Source organism: Vulpes vulpes, chromosome 10 (assembly GCF_048418805.1).
Source record: "Vulpes vulpes isolate BD-2025 chromosome 10, VulVul3, whole genome shotgun sequence".
In the NCBI taxonomy this organism is placed as follows: Eukaryota; Metazoa; Chordata; class Mammalia; order Carnivora; family Canidae; genus Vulpes; species Vulpes vulpes.
In genome coordinates, this window is record NC_132789.1 from 55,963,460 (window position 1) to 55,984,103 (window position 20,644).

The window sequence follows — 20,644 nt, forward strand, 5'->3', positions numbered from 1 at the left end:
TACTGCTGAAGGAGGGACGGGGCGTGACACCGGGTGACCGGTGACCGCTCACGGCAGGTGGGCGCAGGGCGGGAGAAGCCTGGTGCCCAGGAAGGGGACACGCGGGGGGGGGGGGGGGGGGGGGGGGCGGTGCAGCGATGGAGCAGGATGCTCAGCCAGGGGTTCCCGCAGGCCGGTGGGCGCCACGGGACTGAGGGGGAGTGTGAGCTCCACAGGCCCTCAGGCCGGACTCAGCAGGGTTGAGGCGACAGGGACATCCCGCACCGCAGGGCCTGGGGACCAGACACGGGGACATCCCACACCACAGGATCCACAGGGACCAGACACGGGGACATCCCACACCTCAGGGCCTGGGGACCAGACATGGGGACATCCCACACTGCAGGGCCTGGGGGACCAGACACGGGGAGACCCCACACGCAGGGCCTGCGGCCCCAGGAAGACACATCCTCTGCCGGGGATGGAGATGTACCGTGTGGGTAGTGCAGGGGCTTGGGGGAGAGCGAGGGGAGAAGAGAGAGAAGAGAGAGAGGGGGAGAAGGGAGGGAGAGCGAGGAGAGAGCGAGGGGAGAGTGCGCGTGGCAGTCCCAGGCCTGGGCGCTCTCTGCGGGCACTGACGGAGCTCTCTGCGGGCAAACCTGCCTAGGAGGACATCTGGGCCACTCAGCCCAAGTAGGCGGTCACCTGCTCTCGGCCCAGAAGGTCGCCACGGTGTGCGGGGCAACTGCGGAGCGGACGCCGAGGTCCAGGCAGGACAGGCTCCTCGGGAGGGAGGCCGGGCTGTGCGCAGAGCGGCGCCCCCGCTGGGTCAGGTGAGTGTGACCTGGTTCCACGGACTGAGGATGCGCGTGCCTGTGCCCGGCAGCACAGGGAGCCCCAAGAACACCAAGAGCACTGCGAGCACCGGGGCATGTGGAGTATCAGGAGCATCGGGAGCACCAGGAGCACCAGGAAGCGCAGCTCAAGACCTGGGGCTCAAGCCGCTGGTTTGGTTGGTGTAGGCATCGCAGCGCTGCAGTGAACACTGGGGAAGGAGGTCGATGTGGTGTGTCCGCAACTTAGGAAGCCAGCGGGATGGAAGAGCCACGGGGAAACACCTGTTGCGCCTCCGAGGGCTGAGCTCCCCTGCGGCGATGCCCGGGGCAGCCTTAGGGCGCGGGCTCCCCGGGGTCCTAGTCGGTGTGAAGCCGCAGGCTGGCGGGCTGCCCAGCTCCCAGCGGGGACCTGGCCCTGACTCGCCCTGCGCCCTCGGGCGCTGCCTCCCCTCCCAGTTCAGCGGTGTCAGAAGCCTGCCCTGCCTGCCGACGTGCTCAGCAGGTTCAGAGCGCCGCTGAGGACCCTCGCCGGGGATAGAGACCTAGAGCAGAACCGAGTATGACAAAGTGAAACCATGACAGACGTTGGCAGGCAACCCCGACAACACAGACAGAGGCCTGGATCCTGAGCCGGGGCGTGTGAACAGCGCTGGGGGATCCTGGTGTTCCAGGGGTGCAGGCTGCTCCACGGGCTCCACGGCAAAGCTCCCCGTGGGCCAGGCCGCGGCTAAGAGCTTGGGTGCTCAGGTCCGGGCTGTGGCCAGATGGCCACCTGTAGGGCCGAGAGGAGCCGGGGAGCCCCTGTTCTTGGGAGCATCCCTCACGAAGCCTCGAGGCCTCCCCAGGGAGCAGGACCACCCCGGACTCGAGGTCCACAGGGCCAGGGCCAGGCAGGGCTCCGCTGCGGGGCCCGGCGTGTCCCCAGCGGGAGGGAACGAGGCTGGGGGCCGCCGCCGAGCAGCACCCTCCTTTCCACTCCGCTGGCTGCTCTGCGCCGGGGCTCCCGGGTCACCCCGGGCTCTGGGGTCATGGAACCCCCAGGCCTCCTCCCCGGGGTGGGGGCCGCCGAGGGAGACGGCAGCCGAAGGAAGCAGCCGGCACGTCTCTTTGAGTAACTGTGACCCCAGCGATGGTCCTCAAGCATGAAGGTGCCCCCCCAAGGTGGGCCCCAGAGCTTCTCATCTGCGCCGCCCCAGGTCCCAACCTCAGGGAGTCCAGCCCAGCGGGCCTGGCCTCGGGCCCCCACATCGGTGACTCTGGAACAAGGGGGCCGCCCTTGGAGAACCAGCGAGCCGGGCTCCCTGCAGCGGCACCCGGGCCTCCCCCGCCACATACCAATACCGGTTTCTAACCTGGTACAACTCCCCGCTCCCTGGAGAGCAGCCAGGGAGCAGGCGGTGCTCCCAGCCCGGCTCTTCTTCCCCGAGTGTCTACCCGAGTGTCTCCCGCGAGCCGACGATTTCCAGAGATCTGGACCCTATGTGATGGCAGTCGAACCGGAGAGCCTCCTCCTTCAAAGGCTGCCAGGCCTGCGCTTGGGCACGTCATCAGGCCCCAGGGTCGCCTGCGACTGGCGGCAAAGCTCCTGCTCCAGGCGCCGGCCGGGCCCCCAGCAGGACAACACTAGTGACCAAGCCGCCGCGTGGGGCCCAAGGACCAGAGACCGCACTGACCTTGACCTCTGTGTGGGTCACGGTGTGTCCTGGGGCGGAGGGAGCACCCCTGCACGGCCGCGGCCCGAGGGCCACATGTTCACCGCTCAGGGCTGAGCGGCCGAGGAAGGAGAATAATCGGCCCCAGGGAGACCCCTTAACGTGCTGCGAGCCGAGCATCTCCAAGGGCCTCTATCCCAAGGACCAATAAGGTGACCGGCAACCTGGGAATGGGGAGAACGGGTCCACATGAGGTCCCAGTCAACATGCTCATCATTGGCCCCAAAGAACTGCCCCCCTTCACCCGAAACTTAACTCTTACATAATGACTATCTGTATTTCTGCTCCGCTGAAAAGCCAGGTTCTCCTAGCTCTTCTTCCCTGTGTGCGTTAGCCCACGTGCACCTAGGACCTCCTGCCCCAGACCAGAGCAAGATTAAAGCCATATACTTGGTTTCCAAATACTTGGGGATTTTCTAGGAATCTTTCTGTTGTTGATTTCTAATTTAATAGCTTGTGGTCTAAGAACATACTTCATATGACTTGAATGCTTGTGAATTTATCGAGACTTGTTTTATGACCCAGATATGTTCCATCTTGGTGAACGCTCCATGTTCACTTAAAAAGAATATTTTTTTTATATTCTGCTCTGGGGTATATTCTGCTCTGGAGTATATTCTGCTCTCCTTGGGTAGAGTGTTCCAGAATCACCAGTTAGGTCACGTTGCTTGAGAGTGTTGTTCCCGTCTACTGTATCTTTTCTGATTTTCCACCTACTTGTCCCATCAAGCATTGAAGGGGGAGTATAGCGAGTCTCTAACTGTAATTGTGAGTTTGTTTGTTTCTCCTTACAGACGTTTACTTTTTGCTTCAGGTATTTTGAACCTTGATTAGGCAAATAAACTTGGGAGATTATGTTCTCTTGATAAATGTACCTACTTCTCATTATAAAATTACTTTCTTTTTAAAAAAAATTTTTACTTATTTATTTGACAGAGAGAGCGGGTGCACAAGTAGAGGGAAAGGCAGTGGAAGAGGGAGAAGCAGGCTCCATGTGGGGATCCCGATGGGGTCTTGATCCCAAGACCCTGGGATCATGACCCGAGCAGAAGGCAGAAGCTTAACCAACTGAGCCAGCCAGGTGCGCCTAGAATTATTTTCCTTATGCCTGCTGATACCTTTTGCTCTGAAATCTACTTTTTCTGATAGCAATACTGTCGCCCTGGTTTTATTGATTACCACTAGCATGCTAGAGCCTTTTCCACTCCTTTACTCTTAACCTTTTATTTTCAACTTTTCTGTGCCATTATGTGTACAGAATTTCCCCAAAGAGACATGAAACCTGGGTTTTTCTAGGATGATGATATGGCCGGAAAACTGATTTCAGATGTACCTTGTCACACACACTGTAACACAATGTAAGCATTCAGGGATGCTCTGAGGCTTTATTAGAAAGACTGGTTTGGACTAGGCAAAAATCAAACAAACCCCATGAAAGGCAACTTTGTGAAGAGTGGGACAAGAGCCTCACCCCCATCAGATGCTATCAGAGGCAGCCAAATACCTTAGTGGAGACCTGAAGGCCGGGGATAATTGTCCCATTGATAGCGTGCTGCTGTGTCTTCTCTATGCAGGTTTCATTATTCAGGTAATTTCTCATCTCCTTTATTGATGGTGAAGGAATCTGCGTCCTTATTTGTGTCTGTTAGCTTGTAACTCACTAAAATCTCAAACACTTTTGAGGACAAACACTACAATTGTTAGGTGTGGCTTTTTGTAAACATCATATATTTGGAATTTTCTCTTTTAGCCAATCAGAGTATCTCCATTTTTATGTTGGAGAGATTTTGGTTTTGGGGTGGCTTGGGTGGCTCAGCAGTTGGGCGTCTGCCTTCAGCTCAGGTCGTGATCCTGGAGGTCCAGGATCAAGCCCCACATCAGGCTTCCTGCGTGGAGCCTGCTTCTCCCTCTGCCTATGTCTCTGCTTCTCTCTGTGTCTCTCATGAATAAATAAATAAAACTTTTAAAAAAAATATTTTGGCTTTTGGTGTTTTTTTTTTCAATTTGGGGAGCTTTTTTGATACATACTGAATTTATTTTTACATCTCACTTTCATTTTTTCCATTTATCATACTTTTCCCGATTATTTTTACATCTCACTTTCATTTTTTCCATTTATCATACTTTTCCCGATTTGCTTCCATCTCCCATTCTCTGACCTTATTTCTATTTCCCTTTGGATCATATTTCCTTTGTTTTTCAATGTGCATTTTTTCCCCTTCTACTGATTCTTGCATTTCTATTAGTAGCTATCTTTAAATATTTAACAATGATATTTAAGTCTTTCAGATGTGCTTAAACCCATGAGTTCATAATGATATATATATATTTTTAAGATTTTATTTATTTATTCATGAGAGACACAGAGAGAGAGAGAGGCAAAGACCCATGCAGAGGGAGAAGCACGCTCCACCCAGGGAGCCTGATGTGGGATTTGATCCCGGGACCCCAGAATCACACCCTGGGCTGAAGGCAGGTGCTTAAATGTTGAGCCACCCAGGGATCCTCGTAATGATGTATTTTTTTAAAAGACTTGTTAATTATTTGAGAGAGAGAGAGAGAGAGAGAGTGTGTGTGTGTGAGAGAGCACAAGCAGGGGGCAGAGGGAGAAGGAGAGAGAGAGTCTCAAGCAGACTCCAAGCTCAGTGTGGAATCCGACACAGGGCTCGATTTCATAGCCCTGAGATCATGACCTGAGTGGAAACCAAGAGTCAGACGCTTAACCTACTGAGCCACCCAGGGGCCCCACGTTCATAAGGATATTTAAGTAATTAATTAGTCACTGGATTAGTTCTCTATTGCCATACAATAAATCCTCCTACAAGTTAGTAGTTTTGGTTTTTTTTTTTAAGATTTTATTTATTTTTTTCATGAGAGATACAGAGAGAGAGGCAGAGACACAGGCAGAGGAAGAAATAGGCTCCCTGCAAGGAGCCTGATGTGGGACTCGATCCTAGATCCTGGGATCACACCCTGAGCTAAAGGCAGACACTCAACCACTGAACCACCCAGGCATCCCCAATTTAGTAATTTAAATCAATAAACATTTATTATCTTATACTCTTTTGAAGTGACATACTATAATTTCCACAATATCCTATTGGTTACACAAGTCGGCCCTATTCACTGTGGGAGTGGACTACAATAATTGTATAAATACCAGGAGGCGAAAATCTTGGGCGCCATCTTGAAGACTGGCTATCACAGCCTGCCCTCTGGCCCTCAGTGATTCATGTCTACCTTACATGCAAAATATGCTCACAGCCTGCCAACGCCCTCCACAGTCACATCCTGTTAGTATCAGCTCAAGTCCATGATCACATCACCTAAATCAGGTACAGGTATGGATGAAATTCATTAGGGATAGTTACATAGCATTTCTCCAGTACAATTCCACTCAATTATTAGACTGATGAGCTAAACACACAAGTTGCATCTGGCTTCTGTGCTCACAACATACAATGGCAGGATAGGTATGGGATAACCACTATAGAATAAAAATGGGTGGATGGGGAAGGTAGGCACACAAAAGTCATGGAGCCATAGAAATTCTGAAACTAGTCAGGCACTTGTTGGCAATTCCTTGATTAGGATTCAAGTCCTGGAAATAATTCTCTGCGGCTCTTGGCCCCACCTCTGCGATCATGGTCCTGCCCACTGATCTCTTTATTTTATATGAAAGCTATGTTGTGTTTGTAGCTGAGTAGTTTTCCCAGTTTGCTTCCTGTCTAGAGAAGTCTGGGGATCAAAACTCTTCCTTTTATTTCCTACTGGCTAATCGTTAAAGCTGGTAGTGGTTCTGCCACTATAATTCTCTTAGAAACTTGAGAGTCTTCTCTGAATTTTCTAGGATTTGTCTGCTAGAAAAAAAATCACATTAATACATGTCTTTGAGATAACTCTGTATCTTGAGCCTCTGTTGGGCCTGCTGAGGAACAACAATACCCTTAAGCTTTCTAGAAGCCCTGTTGTTTGGCTGGACCACTCTCTGAGGTAGCACCTTGGATCTTTCTTTCTTTTTTTTTTTTTCACCTTGGATCTTTCTAAAGTCTTAACAAAATTTGCTGTCATCCTCAACTTCATCTTGAGATAATATTTTCCTGAGAATGCCTTAAGTTTTTTTTTTTCCCATTTGCCATTTGTAGTGTTAGCTCTAAGTTCTAAGTATGTATGCACCAAACAATAGAGGTTCAAATACATAAAGCAAAAACTGATAGAACTGAAAGAAGTAGGGATCCCTGGGTGGCTCAGCTGTTTAGCGCCTGCCTTTGGCCCAGGGCGTGATCCTGGAGTCCCGGGATCAAGTCCCACGTCAGGCTCCCTGTGTGGAGCCTGCTTCTCCCTCTGCCTGTGTCTCTGCCCCTCTCTCTCCCTGTGTCTCTCATGAATAAATAAATTTAAAAATCTTTAAAAAAAAAAACAAAGAACTGAAAGAAGTAGATAAATCCACGATCATAGTTGGAAACTTCAATATGCCTCTCTAAACAATGTATGTAACTACTAGATTATAAACAAAGATATTGAGGGGCACCTGGCTGGCTCAGCTGGTAGAGCATGTGACTCTTGATCTCAAGGTCATGAGTTTATTTTATTTTTTTTTAATTTATTTATTTATTCACTCAGAGAGAGCGAGAGAGAGGCAGAGAGAGAAGCAGGCTCCATGCAGAAAGCCCGATGTGGGACTTGACCCCGGGTCTCCAGGATCACATCCCAGGCTGCAGGCGGCGCTAAACCGCTGCACCACCGGGGCTGCCCAGGGTCATGAGTTTAAGACCCAAGTTGGGCTTGAGGCTACTTAAAAAAAAAGATATGGAATATCTGTACAACACTGTCAACTAACAGGATCTTTTGAAATTTATACAGGACTCCAGTAAACAACACAGCAGAATACAGATACTTTTTAAGCATCCAAGGAACACTCACCAAAATAGACCATATCCTATGTCATAAAACAACTTCAGCAACTTTAAAATAATCGAGGGGCACCTGGGTGGCTCACTCAGTTAAATGGCTGCCTTCGGCTCAGGTCATGATCTCAGGGTCCTGTGATTGAGCCTTGAGTTGGGCTCCCTGTTCAGTGAGTAGCCTAATTCTCCCTCTGCCCCTCCCTTCTGCTTGTATTCTCTTTCTCTCAAAAAATAAATAAAATTTTAAAAATATATATAATTGAGGGTGCCTGGGTGGCTCAGTGGTTGAGCGTCTGCCTTTGGCTCAGGGTGTGGTCCCAGGATCCAGGATCGAGTCCCACATCGGGCTCCCCGCAGAGAGCCTGCTTCTCCCTCTGCCTGTGTCTCTCTCTCTCTTTCGGTGTCTCTCATGAATAAATAAATACAAATCTTAAAAAAAAAAAAAAAAATATATATATATATATATATATATATATATATATATATATAATCGAAATAATACAGATTATGTCCTCTGATCATAATGGCAACAAACTAGAAATCAAAAACAGAATAGGAAGTAGGAAAATATGCAAACACTTGAATATTAAGCAATACAAATCTAAATAACTTATGGGAGAACAAGCAAGTTCCAAGGGGAATCTAAATTACATTGAACTGAATAAAAAATAAATAAAATTACAACATATCAAAATTTGTGAAATACAGCTGAAGCAGAGCAGAAAAATAAATTTATAGCTCTAAATGCTTATATATCAAGAAACCACAAGAGGAAAAAAAGAAAAAGAAAACTACAAAAAGAGCAAAGCAAACCCAAAGCAAGCAGAGAGAGAATAAAAAAGATAAGAGCAGGAAAAAAATGAAATTGAAATTATAAAAATAGAAAAAAACTGAACAAAATGTGGCTCTTTGAATGGATCAACAATCTTGATAAACCTCCAGCAAAACTGACAAAGAAAAAATAGAGAAGACAAGTTACTAATATCAGTGATATCAGTAGATATCACTACAGAGCCCACAGGCATTAAAAGGATAATAAGAACATAGAAAAAAGAAGGATAATAAGAGCATAGGTCAAACAATTCTACCCACATAAATTCAACAACTTTGATAAGATGGATTAATTCCTAAAAAATAAAAACTACTAAAATCATTCAATACAAAATAGATAATAGGAACCGAGGTCTTAGTCTTTTTTTTTTTTTTTTAAGATTTTATTTATTTATTCATAGAGATGCAGGGAGAGAAAGAGAGAGAGGCAGAGACACAAGCAGGCTCCATGCAGAGAGCCTGACATGGGACTCAATCCAGGGTCTCCAGATCATGCCCTGGGCTGCAGGCGGCGCTAAACCACTGCGCCACCAGGGCTGCCCTGAGGTTTTAGTCTTAAAAATAATCTCTAGGTATAGATGGTTTCAGTGGATAGTTGCACCAAATGTTTAAAAAAGAATTACACCACCAGTGGTTTAGCGCCGCCTTCGGCCCAGGGTGTGATCCTGGGGCCCCGGGGTCGAGTCCCACATCGGGCTCCCTGCATGGCGCCTGCTTCTCCCTCCGCCTGTGTCTCTGCCTCTCTCTCTCTCTCTGTGACTATCATAAATAAATAAAAAATTAAAAAAAAAAAAAAAACTACAAAAAAAAAAAAAAAAAAAAAAAAAAAAACAACCAGACCCTCACTTTCATCCCTATTAAAAAAGTGAAAATAAAAACTCGTCGCAATCCGGGTGCACGTGGCTGGCTCAGTCAGTGGAGCAGGACTCGAACTCAGGGCTACGGGTCTGAGCTCCGCATCGGGTGTAGAGATCACATTTAAGAAAACACACAACTAGGGACGATAGCAAAGCTTGCCAAGTACACAGAGAAGCTGGACCACTTGTTCGTGCTGATGGGAATGTACAGTAACACGGCATCTGGGAAATAGTGTGACAATTCCTCATAAAATCAAGCGTCTTCGCAGGCCCGTCCCTCGTGGCCGCACCTTCCCGGGCCCTTACCCCAGGGAAGCGACAGCGTCTGTCCTGCGGGTGCCCACGGTTCAGCTTTACAGTAACGGCCCCAAGGGAGAGACCTCCCTGGTGTCCTTCGACGAGCCACTGGGGACACCCACGGCGGGGGAAGGAGCACAGCACGGTCACCGTGACGGCCTGGCGGGCTCAGGGCGCCGGCTTCTCCCCCTGCAGAGGCCACGCACTGCGTGATGCCACTTGCAGGACCTCCTGACAGGGCCAGACCACGTGCCGACGAGGCCATCGGCGGTTTCCGCGCGTGGGCCCGGTGGCAGGCACGGGGGCGGGGACCGTGGCGGCCGAGGCCCTGGTGTGGGGCCGGTGCAGGGCTTCGCACGCGTGGCAAGATGGTGCAGAAACGCACGTGCACAGGCGTGAACGTGGAAAGTGACGAGGTCCCGGGAAGGCCTGCAGTTTTTTGTTTTTGATTTTTTCCCATTTTTCTTTCTCTCTTTGTCAGAGAGAGAGCGAGAGCGGGGCGGCGGGGGCGCGGGCGGCCGAGCGGGGCCACGACCCGGGCCACGACCTGGTCACGACCTGGGCGGGAGCAGCTGCCCAGGCGCCCTCTGGCCTTCGTGTCTGAGCGGGAGGGAGCCCGTGCCAGGGCGGCAGGCGGCAGGCGGCGAGGGGCGCAGGCCGGGCGGAAGGCCAAGCGGGGCGCTACTGTCAGGACCCGGGGGCGGGGCTCAGGGCCGGGGGCGGGGCTAAGGACCCCTGGAGGTCTGGACCGGAGGCGGGGCTCAGGACCCCCGGCGGGGGCCGCAGTCTCCAACCACGGCAGCCTCCTTAATCTCAACTAATGGGCCGCGGAAGCACGCAGAATGCAAGGACAAGCAGCTGTCCTTACGGTTTCTTTTTTTTTTTTTTAATGATGGGCTTTGTATTTTTATGTATTCATTTACCTAAATTCTAGTTAGTTCAGTGAAACATTGGTTTCAGGAGTAGAACTCGGTGATTCATCACTTACATACTTTCTGTGCTGTCTTTGCAGCTTTGTGAAAATCTCATGTTACTCCAACATTACAAGCTTACTTTTTAAAAAAGTTTTATTTATTTAGGTAATCTCTACATCCAACATGGGGATCGAACTCACAATCCTGAGATCAAGAGTCGCATGCTCTTCTGACTGAGCCAGCCAGGCTCCCCTAGAGGCTGATTTTTTAAAAAGGAAAGAAAAAACATTTTTAAAAAATTTATTTTATTTATTTGAGAGGCGGGGAGTGGAGAGAGAGAGCCTGAGCTGAGGAGGGGCAGACTCCGCGCTGGGCAGACAGCCCGATGCAGGGCTCCATCCTGGGACTCGGAGATCATGACCTGAGCCAAAGGCAGACGCGTTATTGACTGAGCCCCCCAGGCACTCGGGGGGGGGGGGGGAACTTTTTTAAGAAAAAAAAATTTCTTTTAAAGATTTATTCATGTCATGCAAGACACAGAGGGGGAGAGCAGTATAGACACAGGCAGAGGGAGAAGCAGGCTCCATCTAGGGAGCCCAATGCAGGGACTCAATCCTGGATCTCCAGGATCACACCCTGAGCCAAAGGCAGATGTTCAACCTCTGAGCCACCCAGACGTCCCATTAAGAAAATAATTCTCTAAAAAATTTTTTAAAAAGATCTATTGCTTTTAGGGGGTAGAGAAAGCACAAGTCGGGGGTGGTAGAGGGAGAGAATCTCAAGTAGATACCGCACTGAGCATGTTGCCCGTCATGGGGCGTGATCCCATGACCCTGAAATCATCACCTGAGCCAAAATCCAGAGTTGGACTCAACCAACTGAGCCACCCAGAGGCCGCCCCTTAAGAAATGTTTATATGATACCACTAAGATACCTACCAAAATGGCTAAAATTGGAAAATAGTACGTACACAAGGGCATGAGATAATATTCTTTATTCCAGTGATTTCATTCTTAGATTTATACCCAGGAGTGGACACATTTGCTAAAAAAAAAAAAAAGACATGCTCTAGAATGTTCATAGCAGCTTTATTCATAATAGCCAAAACTGAAAACAATCTAAATGCCTATTCACAGAATGAATAAATTGCAGTATATCTGTATAATGTAATACTCTACAACCATATGAATGACCAAACTACAACATGCAACAGTATCGATGAGCTGGAAAAGACATAATGTTGAATCAAAGAAGCTAGACATAAAAAACTACATATTATTTCACTTATTTGAAGTTCAAAACCAGGCAAAAAGAATTTATGGTGTCAGGATAATAGATGTCCTTGGGATGGTGGTGTAAGTGGCTGGAAAAGGGCATGCATGCATGGAACTGCTGCAGTGCTGGTGATTTTCCAATTCTTGATTTCTTGCTAATTTTTGTGAGCATGTTCAGTGTGCGAAAAGTAACAGCTGTACACTTGACTCATGCACTTTTCTGTATGCAAATCATACAATAAAAATTTAAGGAAGAGCAAAAAAAATGAGACACACTCAAACACTCAATAAAAAAAACTCAAATTATAAGAACTGACAATAACAAGGACAAGGATGTGGAGCAACTAAAAAGTTCATTTACAGCTACTGAAAATACAAATCAGTACAATCACTATGGAGAGGTGTTTGGCAATATCAAAGCCTAATATACACATATCCTATGCCCCAACAATTCCACTCGATTATATACACACTCAACAGAAATGTGCACATTTGTTGTCAGAAGACACGTACAAGACTGTTCATGGCAATATTATCTTAAATCAGAAACAATCCAGTGTCCTTCAGTGCTGCCAGAGCTGATTAAGATCAGTTAAAGCCCGAGGTTGCAGGGAAGTGGACCTCTCTGTGGCATCCCTCCACCAGTGGGGAGCAGGAGCCAGTGGGTAAATATTCCAGCCTCCTGTTCCCCTATCCTTCACAATCTCAATAGCACACCTTTATATCGGCTTTTTCTTAACTGCCTCACTCTTCCACTTCCTCAGGAGTATTGAATCCTGGAATCATTGCCCCAGTAAGCTACGTCCAAGTGTTCCTCCCAAGGGGAGCCCGAACACCAATAGTACTTACTATTCCATCTACGTACAGTTCACAAGCAGAGGACACCTATCTGTGATAGAAGTCAGAGTAGTGGTTACTCGGAGCCCATGTGGGGCTCGATCCCAGGACCCGAAGATCATGACCCGAGCTGAAGGCAGATGCTTAACCGACTGAGCCCCCCAAAGAGGTGAATTTCAATGAGCACATCCATCTTTTTTGGTTAATGCACCATCTCTGTCATCCCTGGCAGTCAGAAACGGATTATTAGGGATTTGTTGGAGGCACTGGGAATGGATCATGAAACATTACAGTGAAAGCAGGGGCACCGAAATTCCGGTGCACGAGTGCATCCGCTTGGGACAGGCTGAGGCATATCAGCCTGGCGTCAGTTGTGCTGTGCAGCGGTTCCGGCAGTTTCCAAGACTGCGTCCCCGGGGGCCAACCCTGCCCTACTCCTTCCTTTCCCTTCCGGCCAGTTCCTTTGACGCTTGGGATGTATGGGTGAACAGTAGCAGATGGGGCTGCTGCTCTCAGTTCACTCTGCTAAGGGACCTGGTGTCCTCAAGTGACCCTGCGAGCTGCTGAGTGTGGCTGCAAGCAGGGCTGCCAAGGAGCCCGCCGACCCCAGGAAGCGGGGAGCCTCGAGGAAGCCACAAGTGGGCTGAACTCTTACCGGTGGACCGAGGGTCCACGAGGGCACCGAGGGGGCCAGGGTGGAGGGGCGGCCGAGGGGAGAGAGAGGCACCAGAGAAAAGTGGGGAAAGGCCAGGGACGGGCCTCGTGGTAGCCACTGGACGGAGGGCAAGGACATGCGGGAGGCCCATGTGCTGCGGGGAGAGGTTTTCTTGGCCTTAAGGCGTTGCAGCCACAAGGGCTTCCAGGCGGGAAGGGCCAGCGTCTGTGTTCGGGAGGTGGCGAAGCTCCGCCCTGGAGAGGGGGCTGCGCGGGGTAGGCTGGCGCCCAGGAAAGCTGGCGGAGGGGGGAGTGAGAAAGATGGGGCGCCCAGGAGGCCTTGGGCCCCCACGGGCCGCTCTGGGTCCTGTGGAGCCACAGAACCGCGCAGTCGCAGCGCTAGGTGCGGGGGGCAAGGGCCGGCCTAGGCCTGGCTGCTTCAGGGCGCTGTGAGGAAACCTGCGCGGGGCCGGGCGCGGCTGAAGCACGCCCAGGACCCCCGGGAGAGGGTGCGGGACAGGCTGGTGGGCGGCGGCACGGACCCGGGGCCGCGGACCCCCAGGGCACCACCAGACGGGCATCCCCCGCGGCGGCCAAGCTCCAGCCAAGCTCCAGCTCCTCGGACAACCCCAGCCGGAGACCCCGCCCACCAGGGTCCGACAGGAGGGAAGGGCGGGCTGCACCCGCGTGAAGGCCGCGGACTCCTAGGCCAGGGCCGCGCCACAGGCCAGCGCACGGCCAGAGGAGCCCCGAGGGCGGGGCGATGCGGGCAGGAGAAGCCACCTGGGCGTGCCCGGGTGGGACGGGGCAAGTCGAGGTGCCGGAGCACTCCCGGGGGTGGGAGATGCCCGAAAGGCCGCTCCTCCTCGTGCGCTGGATAGGACACCTAGCGGGATGCCCGGGCGGTGGGTCCGGGTGAGGGGGCTCCGTGCACCCGGGAGCGTCCGGCAGCTGCTGCCGGGCAGCTTCGGTGAAGCCCACACACCGCCTGGGAAGGACAGGTTTTGGAGGACAAACCGGAGCACCAGGGGCTCCCATCAGGGGCTCCCCGGGAGGCTGGACAGGCACCTGGCAGCCCGAGAGGCCTTCCAGATCCCATTCACACCTCCCCCAAGTATCCTTTAGGGCAGGGACATAACAGGCAAAAAACAGATCAGCCCTCGACTTCATGGCCCATAGATTTCTAAGTCTGGATGGGAACTAGTAAAGCTGTTAACCAAGGAGGAAACAGTTCTCGTCACTGAACTTAACACAACTAGATTCTCAGGCTCAAACTTTTTTGGTCACTTCTGTCCCACATTCACACCAGAAACTCATTATTGCGGTTTGTGTAAGCCTACCAAGGTGACCTGTCACTGAACCCCTTTCCCATCAGGTGCTTCTAACAGACCATTATCCTGACAAATGATCTTTGTGAGGAATCTGGAAAGCTGATGTTGTCCGAGACAGAAGCAGTTTGTATAGTGGCCCTGGATTCCTCGAAAATAGGGAGAGGTTAGGTTCTGTATCCTTGCTTCACTTCCCAAGCCCAACTATGCATTTCTGGGGTTAGCCAGACGTTTTACAAGATGAGGTTTACAGCCATTAGGTTAATGAACCACTGTAATATGCAGTGTACAGAATCAAGAGAAAAATGGTAAAAAATAATTTCGTTCTTCTGTTAAAGACAGAAGATGCTGGGATCCCAGTCTTTTTGTGTGCTTTGGAAACAGTTGTGTCATTTTCTGGGATTTAGGATGTAAGCTCAAAGATACCATTTCCTCTCCTGAGGTCCAAAATCCAGGATGAATCCAGGCTGCAATGTTGGCTCTACCATTGAATAACTATAGGGCTTTCAACAAGGTACTCCGCCTGACTCTAAGACTTAGAATTCCTTCCATACGCATGTAATAGGACTGTGTGAAAATTAACTAGGAGTGCCTTAGTTACATGCTTGCCCAGCATCACTCCTGAATGCATATGTAAAGTCCTAGATAGGTAAAGACTCAGGTATGCCTATAGTTGTAGATGTCCTCCTCCTACTAAAGTCTTCAATGTTAGGGTCTATATTCTAAGGACCGTCCATGTCCTAAGAGTCTTCTATGCTGGAATCTAGGGCCCAGAATACATATTTTCAATGAACTCAGGACATGCAACACCTAGGGAAGTCACACTTGTTCATCTAAGTTACAGCTAATAGATCAGTATCTGTACTTTAGTAACTGCTCGGTATTTTGTAGCACTACACTAATCAGTAAGACAGCCACACTATCTGGTTCGGCAACCACAGGGCCAGCACAATTAGTCAACGCTTCCATCACAAAGTCCAACAGTTTAGTAAGAGTGGTGGGTGGATGGGGTGGGGCTTACTTTTAACAGGTCTTTAACCCTCAGAGAACAAACTTTGTTTCTCCTGCAACAGTAGCTTTTCTCCCCTTTTCTCTCTATCCGGGCACCTCCCCTTCAACAGATCTGTTCTTTGGCCAGATTTCAAGGCAGGTATTCTCGCCCTTTCAGTAGATGCTTTCATTTTAAATAAAGTGTCGCCACCATGCTTTTTCTCACTGTAAGGACAGGTCTTAACGCACTTAACATATGACACGAGCATTCTTTGACTAACTAACTTGCTTACTAGCCAGTCCTAGCCACAGACACGGCCTCTGAAAGCCTTAATACCCCCTTCCAAGGGTACTTTTTGCCTCTTGGTGCAGGGGCTCCTTGTGCTGCTAGCAAACTAAAAAACTATTGTGGCTTGAAAATTATGGATGCTAAAGTCCAAACAACAGAGATTTAATTGGTATAAAATGCACACACCTGGGTGTAAGGATTTTAAAAGCTTCCTCAGTAATTCTAATGCACAAAGTTGAGATCCACTGGACAACTAATTTAACATACGAATAATTATTTTTCATCATTACCTTAGGTTTTAAGAGTCATTTTGCAAAAGCCCGTTTTTGTCAAATCTGTAGAACATTTTATTTCTCTCAACTTCTCCTTTGTGTGACACCTAAAAATCTTGAGTTTCTACCCCTAGTTAGCTTTGTCTTTTTGGCATTCACCCCATTACACTACCCCTCTTCTATCGTACTCTGACAACTGGTGGAGGGAAGACCCCGGACCCAGCTCACACTAGGGACTGAATGAACTCCAACTCTCTACATAGGTTCTACTATTCGTAATTGGGAAACAAGATTTTGGATTTGAAAGTTACTAATGCAACTCCATAGTGTTTGGAGGCCTCATTTACTATATTAGGATTAATTTGATGAAAATCAAAACGTGGAATTTTCCAACATTCCTAATAGTCTCCCCTTTAACCTTCCGGAATTGTCATCCCAGTCAGGTATGTAACTAAATTCCAGCTTTTTCTGTACAGTTTAGCTGGTCCAATTACTACTTTATCCCACCATCTTTCCAAATGCTAAAAACTCTCCAATAGAGTGCTCCTTTTTCATCAAATAAACACCATAGGGTGTTTGAGTAGCTCAGTGGTTGAGCGTTTGCCTTCGGCTCAGGTCATGATCCTGGGGTCCTGGGATGAGTCCCATATTAGGCTCCCCACAGGGAGGAGTCTGCTTCTCTCTCTGCCTATGCCTCTGCCTCTCATAAACAAATAAAACCTTAAAAAAAAAAAAAAAAACACACACACACACAAACACCACAGTATAAATACGTGCTCTCTAGGAGCTGTAACACTGATAAAGCAAGTGAGGTTCTTTACAGTTACTTACCAGTCCGTTACATACATATATGTTGCTCATTTACTGGGCCCTCTCCTGTCATATCTTACTATTATTAACTGGCTTCAAGTTATCACAGTACTTTTTGTCTTTAATCCATGTAAAACTCAACTGAAATGCATCTCCTTGGTCAATCTGACCTGAACTAGGGACCAGAAGCTCAAACACCATTTGACAGTGGTGCAGGTGAATTTCCCTCACATTAAATAAAAAAGTCAACTTCTATGGCTAAATCCTTCATTTTCCCAGGCCACAATCAATGATGATGCCTTGTGGTTCTCCTAAAAATAAAACAGTCCATGAATGGTCAGTCAGTGCTGTCACAGGTCAGCCACATTCTCTCAGAACAGAATAGGGCTTTCAATTGATCTCATTAAATACATAGCTATTTCCTATGTCCCAATTACCTTCACAACACATCCTACCATTTCACATCTAGGTTACCTAAAACCACCACTATTTGTGAAATGCGCAGTCCCTATCAGTTCTGTTTCTTTACTTTGCGTATTTTATGTGAGCTTTGCTTCTCCTAGCTTATTCTTCTGAATCAACATACTGCTAAGTCATCAGTAGATGCCTTTACTGATATTTTAGTTACAGTATAGCTGGAATGAAGCTTATTTTTGTTTAGCCCTTCCTTCCATTACATACTCAATACTCAGGGCTTCCATTTATTCCCTTCCAATTTACCATAATCCTGTTGTTCTTTGTTTGCATTTTCCCATTCTGTTACAACTAGTTCCCTCTGCAAGAGGCTTTAAAAAATATGTACTATCACTACTCATCTTGCAGATTTTAGATGTTGGGAGTGACATCTGAACTGAAATCTATTGAGAACCTCTCTACACATTCTAAATTTGTCATCCATTCCAATCCAATAGCTTTAAGTTAGCTCCTTTCACTGGTGAAATAGCAAATTAGAAAAGTACTTTTGCCAGGGAACTCCATATACTTTTCCCCATTACAAATCATGTAGCATCAGAAATGCTCCAAAGGCCTTAAGCCATCTACTTTCTTCATCCAATCCTGGCTGGAAACTATATTCTTGAAAACTTCCAGGCTATTTTCTTACATTTCTTGGTGTATGGATAAACCATCATTCTAAATTTTAAAGTACCCAACAAAATACATCACTGTATTTTACGGTTTTAAGTCTTAGTTCCACTGAATAGCTTAAGACCTGGTCTTTGAGCTTGTTTAGAGGGAATTCTGGGTAACTTGACAATTAGCTGACTCAAACCATCAAGCTTTTCAACCTCACCCTTCACTGCCAACCAAACCCACTGCTTACTCTTCTCTATTTCTCTTGAACCTACTTCAATCTCCTTTCCTGGGGCTAATAATCTAAGAGTCACAAAAGGCCTTCATTAGATCAATGTTAAGACAATGGCTTTAAAAAAAAAAAAAGCTGGTAGTATCTGCATTTGATCAGATTGCAAAATACAGAACTATATGCTATTTCAATGCATGTTTACTTTTCTATAGTTTTGGCCTAGCAGCCTGAATTTCTAGGACTATACAAATCTATAGTATTCTTCTTAGTTTCATGAGGAAATTTAATTCCTAATAACTTGAGAGCTAGAGTGTGAAAGGACTCATCCCCATCAAGACAAACTACGATCTCTTGGCATTTTACCAATAACCTTATGTATATGTGTATGTACATGTTCTAAGACTATAGGACTATTTTTCTAAGCTTTCTAGTTTCTTTCAATACTTGGTTTCATAAGAAATCATAAAGGACACCTTCATACCTGGCCCACCTGGTCTAGTAGCTTTAAAGTACTAATGACTAACATAATAACCTTAAATGGCCTTCATTAACATCTCAGAACCTCAGACTCTTTCTAGGCATTCTTTTCTTTTTGGGATTAATGCTGAAAGTGAGTTTGTGTAACATGAAATCATGTAAGATCAGAAAATAAGGTGGATAGAAAAGTATTTTTGACCAAATTAACCCACAAAACCCACTTTCTATGGGAGGTCCAATGGGTAGGGTAGTCTATAGTTCAGCCTCTTCCTTCTATTCTGTTTTGTCACTTCTTACATAAAAATGATTTATGAGATCCTAATAAATAGGACAGTATTTCTGCTCATAATAGTTTGGGTATATATGCCTTTGCTGCATGTTATGAAACAGCAACTTTCTGGGGAATCCAAGCTTTGTGTGAATGATGATAGTCTATAAACTAACCAAGTTCCTGTGTTGCTCTGCTGGAAACAAATATAAAACAAACGAGACCTTTCAAAACTAGGCAAACATAACAATCTAGAAGCTTTTTAAATAAATCTATCCTTAGAAGTCTGGGTGCTGATTAGTATCATGGTTAAAAATCACTGCAATTTAAAAAAAAAAAATCACTGCAATTAATCACATGGAGAAAGGGAACAAAGATCATTTATATGGATTAAAGTAATTTAAAATAAGTGTTCTCAAGTCACATGGGAAAGGTAAAAACTATAGAAGAACAGGGAAGACAGGGCTTTCCCATTTTTAGAACATGGAGGTATACTCAGACTGCAGAAAGTAAATGAGACACTAAATTGTACTTAAAATGATAAAAGGAAGAAAACAGGTTTCATTCTCCGGTGGTTTCAATTTTCCTAAAATAGTGACATGTTTGAACATCTTCTATTTAAGGACAAAACAATTTAGCACACAACAAAAAAGTGTCAAGAAGAGTGCCAAATGGACCACAAAACATTTATGAAAAAGCTTAATGTAGTTGCCAAACCTTTTCATTAGGACAGAAAAGCCATTCTGCACAAGAATCTCCACTCTATATCCAAGTTACGATCTCCTCAATGCAACACCCACCCCAATGACACATCATTTGAGTAGTGTATGTTGGTATGAGTAATGACTATGATTCAAAGAAAAATACATCTAGTACATTCTAGGTTTTTGTGGAGGCCGCTGCGAAACAAAGAATTTGAAGTAAACAATTATAAAATACAAAAATAAAAAACCAGGGTTTTTTTTTTCTCCAAATTCCTGGTTTAATAAGGACTTGTTTATTTGAGAAAAAAGGGTCCCAAACATCAGGCTGTTCACAAAAATAACCCACAGTATCAACTTTAGAAAACAAATCTTAAGACTATTACACTAATTATTTTTCTAGAGGATGCATTTGACATGCCAACTCTCATTCACAAAAATACATTGTTACATTTGTGTTGAACAGCCCCACATAGCATTCTTATGTGGGGTATAACACACATACCTCTAACTCAAAGCTGCTCTCAGGTGCTACTCAACTAATGCGATTGCCTTTGCAGTTAGGGAAGCAACTACTGAGCTCATGTATGAATGGAAAGAACTGTACTCCCTGCATAACAAGAGATTATTTTGGAGACAGTTGGTAAAAACCACACATCCTTTTTATTGTTAAGTCATAAAGAGGTATCAAAATTAAAAGCAAAAATTACAGGGTAAGACTTAACATAACTACTAGGAGCGTCAAAGGAAGTGAAAATGGGACTAGGCGCAGGGCAATATGAATTAATGAACATGGGAAGGATAAGGATGGGGAGAACAGTGAGCATGTGCTGAAGAAGATACTAGGGGAGAGGATCTGGTGAAAATTTTGATCTTAGACAAGCGCCTAGGTAAAGAAATAATGGGACAAGATTTCTAAACCCCACTATGTGCTTAAGAGTCATCCTCGCCATTGGCGCTGTCTCTGTCATCCTCTCCTTCCTCAGCCTCTTTTTCATCATCCTTGATCAACTCCAGCTGTGAGAAACAGACACAAATAGGATGGAGTTAGAGGCACTCCATGTGTCCCTGTTCCCCCCTCCACCACCTCTTTCTTTCCTTTCCCGTG

General features: G+C 47.1%; 1 protein-coding gene across 50 annotated transcripts in view; it reads right to left on the reverse strand.

Moving 5' to 3' along the window:
- Positions 1-11,402: 11,402 nt before the first annotated feature.
- The window catches only part of HNRNPC (heterogeneous nuclear ribonucleoprotein C), a 68,576-nt gene continuing 59,334 nt past the window's right edge, over positions 11,403-20,644 (reverse strand). For all 50 annotated transcript variants that reach the window (XM_025992108.2, XM_025992103.2, XM_072724347.1 and 47 more), the window contains one exon: positions 11,403-20,553. In XM_025992108.2, coding sequence (XP_025847893.1) covers positions 20,470-20,553 — 84 coding nt within the window. In that variant the 3' untranslated portion in view covers positions 11,403-20,469. The remainder of the gene's footprint in view (positions 20,554-20,644) is intronic.